General features: G+C 32.4%; 2 protein-coding genes across 3 annotated transcripts; one reads left to right on the forward strand and one right to left on the reverse strand.

The window, feature by feature from the left end:
- Nucleotides 1–330: 330 nt before the first annotated feature.
- LOC126778970 (small integral membrane protein 8) lies at nucleotides 331–2,699 on the reverse strand. Of its 2 annotated transcripts, XR_007670262.1 has the most exons (4): nucleotides 2,473–2,699; nucleotides 2,041–2,155; nucleotides 1,752–1,957; nucleotides 331–1,408 (listed from the first exon to the last, which is right to left on the reverse strand). XR_007670262.1 is itself a non-coding variant. In XM_050502710.1 (3 exons), exons 2-3 carry the CDS (start codon nucleotides 2,149–2,151, stop codon nucleotides 1,802–1,804), a joined length of 267 nt encoding a protein of 88 aa, XP_050358667.1. In that variant the 5' UTR covers nucleotides 2,152–2,155; nucleotides 2,473–2,699; the 3' UTR covers nucleotides 331–1,801. The 2 variants fall into 2 exon arrangements, 1 of the variants encoding a protein (XP_050358667.1); XM_050502710.1 differs by having other exon boundaries at nucleotides 331–1,957.
- A 1,459-nt stretch (nucleotides 2,700–4,158) lies between these two features.
- LOC126775437 (host cell factor 1-like) lies at nucleotides 4,159–8,866 on the forward strand. Its single transcript, XM_050497394.1, has 13 exons — nucleotides 4,159–4,478; nucleotides 4,642–4,737; nucleotides 4,845–4,945; nucleotides 5,130–5,310; nucleotides 5,807–5,918; nucleotides 6,130–6,264; nucleotides 6,502–6,629; nucleotides 6,782–6,987; nucleotides 7,060–7,140; nucleotides 7,218–7,379; nucleotides 7,481–7,651; nucleotides 7,869–8,055; nucleotides 8,406–8,866. Exons 1-13 carry the CDS (start codon nucleotides 4,328–4,330, stop codon nucleotides 8,492–8,494), a joined length of 1,800 nt encoding a protein of 599 aa, XP_050353351.1. The 5' UTR covers nucleotides 4,159–4,327; the 3' UTR covers nucleotides 8,495–8,866.
- Nucleotides 8,867–9,026: the final 160 nt, after the last annotated feature.

Raw genomic sequence — 9,026 nt, forward strand, 5'->3', positions numbered from 1 at the left:
AACCTTCTCCTCAAAAAGGAAGAGAAGGCCTTAGCCCAGCAATGGGACATTCACAGGCTGTTAGTGTATACATAAATTTAATATGATTGCCATTTTATATAGTTTTAATATTACATACATATTTATTATTATTCTTGTATAGTCTACTTAAATTTATATTTCTTTCTATAAAGTTTACAAAAAAATTTCAAGAACACACTATTAACCATAGGTGGAACGCTGTCTGTAAATCGTAGCAAGGTATCCACGACACCAGCTTGGTTAGTGTGGATGCCACTGGAAATACAATTTGTGAAACGGAGTAACAGGTATAAATGAAAAGGCAGGACAGTATAATCACACTTATTATTCATTATCAATCATAATGATCACACTTGTTGCAGTTAATAGCTATCATACTTTGTATACAACCAGACAGTGGTTCGGCATACGATGCGGGTAGTAGTAGAATACTGGCTACAAATGAACTGGCAGGGCAATATATACTTTATTCCCCCTACCGGAGGCTTCCAGTAGTTGGAATGGTGCCTCGGCTATGATTGGCTGGCGTGGCTCCGTGGTTCTATGGCACATTGTCAATGATTGAGGCGGTGTGACGTAATATATGATATTTCAGCAAACAACCCAGCTATTCTATTAAGTGTGTAATATTTTTGCTTATATTTTGCTGTAAAATAACTATTTTGATTTTGAAATGAATAAAAACAAATACTTAGGTAAATGGAAGATCTTATTTAGGCTTACAGGTCATCTATGAATAATAATCTATAATAATGATGATGAGCCCTCCTGAACAATTTTTGCCATGGCGGCCATTATAAAAGGAGACTAGTTCGAACTGTACAAGTCATATTATAAAGTACAAGTATGTGTACAAACAAATGTGCCCATTTTATTTCCTCACTCTCATAATTTGGACAGCAAATCCAAAATAACTGAAAAGGTTTAAGGAGCGAGATAATGTGAAGGCTTAAAGTGCTTTCTGAGAGAGGGAAATGTAAATACTGCTAACTTCCTAACTTCCAGCTGATACTGAGAATTCTTGACAAAAATACATTTAACTACTTTATGTGGTGGTAAGGCTTTGTGCAAGCCTATCTGGGTAGGTAACACCCACTCGTCACAGATATTCTACCGCTAAACAACAACACTTAATTATATATGTATAACAGTACATACATATATAATTTACAAGACTATTTACAAAATATATATAGATAACCAACAAACAACCTTATATGAAAATAAGTATTTTCATTTCATGCAATTACCCCAAGAAACAAGTACACAATAAGCATATTATTTTTAATAACATTAATTAAATATATCATAATATTCAAAACTATTTTTATTATTTTATTTATAATTACTACTATTAACACTATCTATGTACATGACAGCATAACCATTAACCCTTTAACCGCCTAGGTCGAATTAATCCGACAAATATTTTCGGGCCCGTTTCGTCTGAGTCGTATATTTACGACCAAAATAACACTGATCGTTTTATCAGCTTTTTTATTTAATTACGCTGTATTCTATCAAAAATATGTTTACATTAGGTAAATAGTTAACTAAGTAATCGTTTACAGTTTAATACACTTTAGCCTCTTAATTAGAAGTCTTAAAAATAATGTCCAAAGTTAGAAGAATTACTAACATTATTTTTAGAAAATTGTATTATGTGTTTCGATTCACTGTGCCGGGTGCTGGGGGCACGCCAACAGATATGAAGTCGGGCGGTTAAAGGGTTAAATAGTTCTTCCTATTTGTTTTTATTTCCATTCTACAATTATAACTTTTAATCCCATTTAGATTTTTTTTTCTCAAATGTCTCTTTTCCTTCTTCATTGACTGCAGAATAATAGCCCATTGATTCATATTTATGTCTCATATAGGTAATATAGCCAAGAGCAAGACCGAAACATGTCAGTCCAATACTCATAATGACTATATTCTGAAAAAATATAGTAAATTAAATACTCATAGTATAGAATATAAATCATCTTATAAAATCCTAATCTTAGATAAAATACTTACAGGTTTTGCATAAAGCTCAAAGTTAATAACACGAAATGCAGTTGAGGATCGCATTGATCTAATTCCATCACCAGGTTTTTCATGACCATCATTTTTATTGCTATTAGACATCTTTCTGAAATTAAAATTACATTATTACTGCTTATGATAATTGTGTTAAGCAATAAAAACGTTTAAATAAGTAATGCATCTTCATTCAAATGACTTATATTTTGTTTTTACTTATGTTTATAGTTATCATAAGAAAAGGTAATATTTATAAAAAAATAATAAGTCTTTTATATGTGCTAAAACATTTTATAGATATAATATTTTATAGCTATAATAGGGATACATTCAAACAAATGTAAAATTTGTTGTATACACAATTTTTTTAATAATAATTAAGTCAATTCGCCATTACTATCTACTACTAATGAAATGATTACAAACCTTAAGATTGATTTGTGGCTATTTTCTATCAAATAATCTCCTGTAATATGGATCTTTAGTGCCGTCTGATACACATTATTAACAGTAATTTTTGGTGAACTGAACTAGAAGTTTCCTTGTAATTGTATTGATGAGAATTATTATTTTAGTAATGTAGCCAAATTTTAAAATAACCCTAAAATTTTAGACTTTTGTTCGTTGTCAGATGTCAAAATTGGCTACTAACCGTAGACAGAGAAACAAATAGACCAAGGGGCCGTGAAACCGCGATTGAGACAGAGATAGTTTGTTAATGTGTGCGTGTAATGTTGCCATAGTAACTGTATACCCTTGTTTAAAAGATAAATAATTTTCAGAGTACAATTAAAACAAAAAGAAGTTTTTTTTAAAAAAAATGTTCCAATTACACCCAGAAACCGTTGCATTGTTTGTTTTGTTTCCGTTATCAATAGTACTTCAGTATCTTTATATGGTACTGGCTTAGTATTCTCCTCAGATGTTGAAATCTAAAACACTCAATTAAATTATTAATAAAGAATGGTTGCCACATATATTTCTATGTTAACCTCTTGACTCGGAATCTAATAATATTATAAATTCATGAAGTTAACATTCTAATGTTGTAATTGGGAAATTAAAAATAGGAGAACGAATAAATTAAAATAACATATTTATATATGACATTAAAGAGCCAACATCTATGGCAAGTTTCAAAAGACGTCTAAGATTTTATATAACATACAACATAGTACAATAAATATATATAAAAAATGGGAAAAAAAGGAAAATATATATTAAAAAAAATAAAATAAAATAAAAATAAAATGATGAACAGATTTCATTAAATATGCCGCATCCATACTTTTGTATTCCTGAAGTGACACGACGGGCATATGTTTAACAAGCTCGTCGATCGTCGATCGAGAAGAAAAAATTTCTACATCTACCTTCTTTATTATGAATTTTTGTAACACTGTATGCTTAGATTTTTATATTAGTTTGTAACTTTCTCATGTAAGTGAATTTCTGTAATTCTTTATGAGAAATAAAATTCTTTAAACTTAAACTTATATATAACGAAGCACTTTAGGCTATTATTGGACTTCGTATTTATTTGTTTACATTGTTGACGACTCGATACTTTTTATCGAAAATCGGGACTTTTTTTAGCTGATGCTGGCAGCACTTACATGAAAATTAATTATATGACATGTAAAAAATAATCATATATGATTGACTCTATACTTAAAAGGTGAAAAAAATAACTAGTGTCTTTTCCAAGCCGGTGACTTACATACATTTTTTATATCGATTTTTTTGCAATTTGTTTTTATGTGAACCAAGACCAAGTACATTAAACGATGTTGTTATTAATAAACATAAAAATGATACAGTCTTATTAACGTTTGTTATGGTCTTTCATCTGCTTAGTCGTTTGAACTTTTATTACAGAATAAATAAATCTGACTCTGTTTAGCTATAATTTATAGTTTATGGTTTGATAGGTTTTATGTTATAATATTGAGCTTTAATCAATTTCTTATATTCTTTGACATCAATAAAATTAAACAATTAGTCAATTTTTATTCTTAGAATAAATAAATAAATTTAATTTAATAAAAATATGTTTTCAAGAGTGGTTGTTAGTGAGCCCTTTGTCTATGTAAACAGTACAAGTGAAAAAAATATAATATGACGCCGAGTTGGCTTGGCACTATGGACAGCTTTTACTAACTGTCAAAAAGGTTGCGAATTTGTTAATATTTTTTAAAATGTTACGTTATATTGCTTAATAGTTGTTATATTTCAATGTTTATTTGTGTTTAATAAAGTCAGTGTGTAAAATTTGTCTAATATGGAGTCTGACTCTGCCCTTCATGGTGATCTTCCCGATGGCGCGGAAATGTCCCCTTTGATCGAAAATCAAGCAGAAACAATAGGAGATCTGGCGGAAAATAATGTTGCGGCAGATGAATCGGAAGCCGTTCAAACTACAGAGGATGGAGGTGTGTTATAATTATATAGATGAACTGTAACATCAAACTCATGTTGAGTTTTATTTTAAGTTTAAGTTTTTCTAAATGTTTAAGTTATAAAATTATTATAATGAAACATCCTATATAGCAACACGTTTTATTATTAAAGCATATAAAATATTATTGCATGTAGCAACAAATGGAGGAGCTCCCACAAGTAGCAGTGATGTCTTGGATCTAGAACCTGGTGTAGATCCTGACAATGAAGGGCAACCAGTTGATGAACCAGGTAAGGCTATACCAAATATAACAGTGTCTAAACTTTAATGTTTTGATTCATTAGTAGCATTAAAAATGTCTAATTACTTCAAATCTTAATATGTTAAAATATTATAGCAAATCCTGAGGCAGAAGAGGAAATGGATATAGATGAAACAACTCCTGGAACAGTTGGTGATGAGTCAGCTTATATTGGAGATAATTGTTTATCAACTCCGGTGAGTATTGTAACTTGGACATTCAATAATGTTTAAAAGATTATAAATAAAAATAATATATATTTTTTTTATCTTTAAGCTGTGTATTTTTAGGCAAGAACTTTGTCATTAAAGTAAAATATCATGCTTTTTTGAAAATATATTAACATGATCTAATAAACTAACTAACCTTTTATGTATTTAGGCTGAAACAGAAGACAATTCCCCGGAAGACGAACATCTGGAGCCTCTTTTAAAAGATCAAAGTCTTGATGATGGGGATGGGGATAGAGAAGGTGCAGATACTGCACAAGAAGAGTCCCCAGATCAGTCTATAAGCTCGGCTATGCCCATTGAAGGAGAAGGTGCACCCTTGATTCAAGACGGTATGGTTTTATTCTGGTGCTACCAACCACATTGCAAATATATAATGTAAATCATTTGTTAATTCACATTTTGTCACAAATTGTAGCACACATTATCTACCTTGGAAATAAGATCAACATTCCAAAGTGATAGTTATAAATTATTGTACAATAATGTTACAATAATTCCATAAGTTTGAAAGCCTTAAAAACATATAGTGAATTTTATAACGGCAGCACTATTACAGCTATTGACAGTAATATTAGTTGATATAAATATTAATCTTATTTAATTATTTCAGGTATTTTGTATAAAATACAGCTTTCTTTAATAAAATAAGTAAATGTAATAATATTTTTACAAAGCATAATACTTTAAATTGGGTAAAAAAATGTATCAATCAATATCTAAAGCTAATGACATTCTGATTCATTTAAGTCTTGATTGTTAAAATTGTAAATAGGTCCCTTGTTAGTTTCAAATAGTTTTTAAATTACTGATTATATTGTATTTCAGAGGAATCCAGTACAATGGATGAAGATATGGGTGGAGGAGAAGGTGTTGCCAGCAGTGATGATGTAAATGATATAAGCAGTGCTGCACACGAAGTTCTCAGTACGGGCATCAGGTAGCACAAGATGAAACAAAAATTAGTTTTTTTGATTTATTCATAATTTTTTTTTTTTATCTGGCAAATATAAATTCACTTTTCCTTTGAATTTTAAGGAATAATAAAATATCTCAATTATATAACAATATATATAATGTAAATGATGATTATTTATTCCCTACTTATCCTTTATTTTACATATATTTTGATATAAATACTTTTTTCATAGTTCAAGTACAACAGAAGGTGGTGCAGATATATCTAGCAGTGGCCAGAGTGAAGCGGCTCTCATTTCGTCTACTGCCAATGGTCCAGCTATTTTGCATTCCTTCTCTGTATTACCGCAGCAACAGCAAGCAAATGAGTCAGTATTATGTATTTTTTTATTTACATATTTATTGTATTTATATCTCCACGGATGTGTTAATAATAATGAATATATCATATACATAAGTGCACTTACTTAAATATTAATTTTATTTTAAGTATAGATTATTGATTTTTAATTTTATCTCATTTAAATATAAATTTTTGAAATATAGTATGCTGTTTTCTCTTGAGCTATACACATTTCTGTATTTATTATTTGTAACATATATAGATTCAGTGATGCTGACACTTCTGAGATGGAAGGTGCCGCTGACACCATGCCTTCTGTGAGCGAGTCGATGCCACTTCTCACCATGTCTGCTAATGGATCCGCTTTACTTTCACCGAACTTACTACAAGGTGCTTATGATAATTATCGCGTATAATTTACTTTTTCGAACAGTCACTTATACTGTAGTATTTGTAGATATTTATATAAACTCATCATTGTTCATTTCGCTCCAAGTCATGGATCCGAATTGAGCTATATAACGTAATATGTCACTCGGTAGCGGAGGAGAGCGGCGCCGGCGTGTCGTCGTCGGGCGCGGCGAGTGCGGAGGGCGCGGGGCCGGGTGCGGGCGCGGAGGGCGAGGGCGCCGTGAGCAGCTCGGGCGCGGCGCCGGGTGCCAACGGAGCGCCGCCGCTGCCGCCCACGGACGCCGCGCACGCACTCGCCACGCTCGCCAGTGCGGCGCTGCACCATCAGCACGAGCAGGTCGCCTCATCGAAACGAAATTAATAAAGTCGGTTGTTAGACCATTTCATTTAATGTGTATATTTATTTTAGTCGGAGCCGGAAGATCAGAAGCAACAAAACGACGAGGACGTATGGTACACCGTCGGCTTCGTGAAGGGAACCACGTTTACGGTTAGTGGTACCGCCCGATACTATTTGTACGAATGTTCTGAAACTCATAATGTTTTAAAAAATATATTTATTTTTAGGTGCAAAACTACATATCAGATCCTAATGTGGACCTTTCAAATTTGTCTCTGGATAGTTTACCGGACTTGGCCACCTTACCTACGTCACCATTGGAAAATGGCACAGCATATAAGTTCAGAATAGCTGCAATTAACTCGTGTGGACGAGGCGAGTTCAGTGAGGTAATATTTTTGTATCTGAAGAATATAATATATTCCGACCTTTTTATTATAATTTAATGAAATAAGGAGATGTTATTTATGTTTTAACATAATTTTAACAGGAGTCAGCATTTAAGACATGTTTGCCTGGGTTCCCCGGTGCCCCATCCGCCATTAAGATCTCCAAGTCAGTAGAGGGCGCGCACCTGTCGTGGGAACCCCCGCAGGTGGCCGCCGAGGGTATCTTCGAATATTCAGTGTACCTCGCCGTGAGGTCTAATTCACAGCCAAAGGTTTTTATAATTATCATTGAGTTTTAATTTATGTGGGCAAGGATAACCTTGCCATGATTAAATGTTTTGGAGTTTAGAAAATTTTCAATTTGTTTAATGTGATAATACTAATTATCTCTACACATGATTCGATATTTAAATAATACCACTACCGTCTCGTTTCTATTATTCCGTTAAAGAGTGAGTAGCATACTATGTGTTCTGTTCCCTTCTACAGGAAGCATCAAAGTCTCAGTTAGCGTTTGTCCGCGTGTACTGCGGCAAGGCGAATACGTGCGTGGTCCCGCAGGCGTCGCTGAGCGCGGCGCACGTGGACTCCTCCACCAAGCCCGCCATCATCTTCCGCATAGCGGCGCGCAACGAGAAGGGCTACGGGCCCGCCACGCAGGTCAGGTGGCTGCAAGGTACGTCGCTGTCGTCACAGGCACAGGGGAACTATTCCCTATATTATAAACTATGTATTGAATTTCACTTTCTCAGATTGATTTATCTGACTTATATTGATTTATCGGATCGATAAATGAGGAATTAACGTAGTGTTTTATTATTTTAAATCTATTATTATTGAATGCGAACAACAATGCATTTATTTTATAATTCACTTTCAATTTGTTCAATGACTTACGATTTAAAAAGGATAGAAACTAAATAACTTGACAATAGAAAATTTATTTCATGAATTCATAAACTTCATAATAAATAACATCAATTAAACTTCAATGAAATTTGAATAATACCAGTGACTGTGTTACAGACATAAAATCTACGGGGGTGAAGAGAGCAGGCGACAGTCGGTTACCTGGCGCATCACCTTCGAAACAACCAAAACAATTATTGCACTAAATATTAATTTTAACTTTAATTCTTCTGAGGTTTTACTTAGAGTACATTAGTAATGTATCGATAATAAGTGAATAGACTAATCTGCCTTCATGTGCTGTTAGCACATTTTTATTGTACACATTTCGCAAATAAAATTATATTTTGTAATAACGTTGTGTAGCAACTGAAAATGATGGTGTTGGATGTTCATCCTCGGACGGCGTTCAAGTGTGACGTGTTTAAATGATAAAATAATTTGACTCTCGTTAATGTTAATGCAATAAGTGACTGATAAGATGTTTTGTAAGTAATCAAGTGAATAGTATATATAAGTGCAAAATTATAACTGTTATATAAAATATCCTTGCAGAGAATAAACATGATTTTTAGAAATATGTGTTTTGTTTATTCAGAGGTTAATTTTTTTAAAGTAATTAAATTTTAAAAATATATATTATTGTCTTGAATTTATTATATTAATTACACATTAATTGATAATACACAAACATTTTTACATTTATAGTTGTTCCTAGTGTAGAGAACACTCGTAACA

This window comes from Nymphalis io, chromosome 2, assembly GCF_905147045.1.
Source record: "Nymphalis io chromosome 2, ilAglIoxx1.1, whole genome shotgun sequence".
NCBI classification, from domain to species: Eukaryota; Metazoa; Arthropoda; class Insecta; order Lepidoptera; family Nymphalidae; genus Nymphalis; species Nymphalis io.

Coding starts and splice junctions, on each gene's coding strand:
- LOC126778970 (XM_050502710.1), bottom strand. CDS start 2,151: ATGTCTAATAGCAATAAAAATGATGGTCATGAAAAACCTGGTGATGGA. Junction 1,958..2,040: donor TTGAGCTTTATGCAAAACCT/GTAAGTATTTTA, acceptor ATATTTTTTCAG/AATATAGTCATTATGAGTAT.
- LOC126775437 (XM_050497394.1), top strand. CDS start 4,328: ATGGAGTCTGACTCTGCCCTTCATGGTGATCTTCCCGATGGCGCGGAA. Junction 5,311..5,806: donor TGCACCCTTGATTCAAGACG/GTATGGTTTTAT, acceptor ATTGTATTTCAG/AGGAATCCAGTACAATGGAT. Junction 8,056..8,405: donor GCAGGTCAGGTGGCTGCAAG/GTACGTCGCTGT, acceptor ACTGTGTTACAG/ACATAAAATCTACGGGGGTG.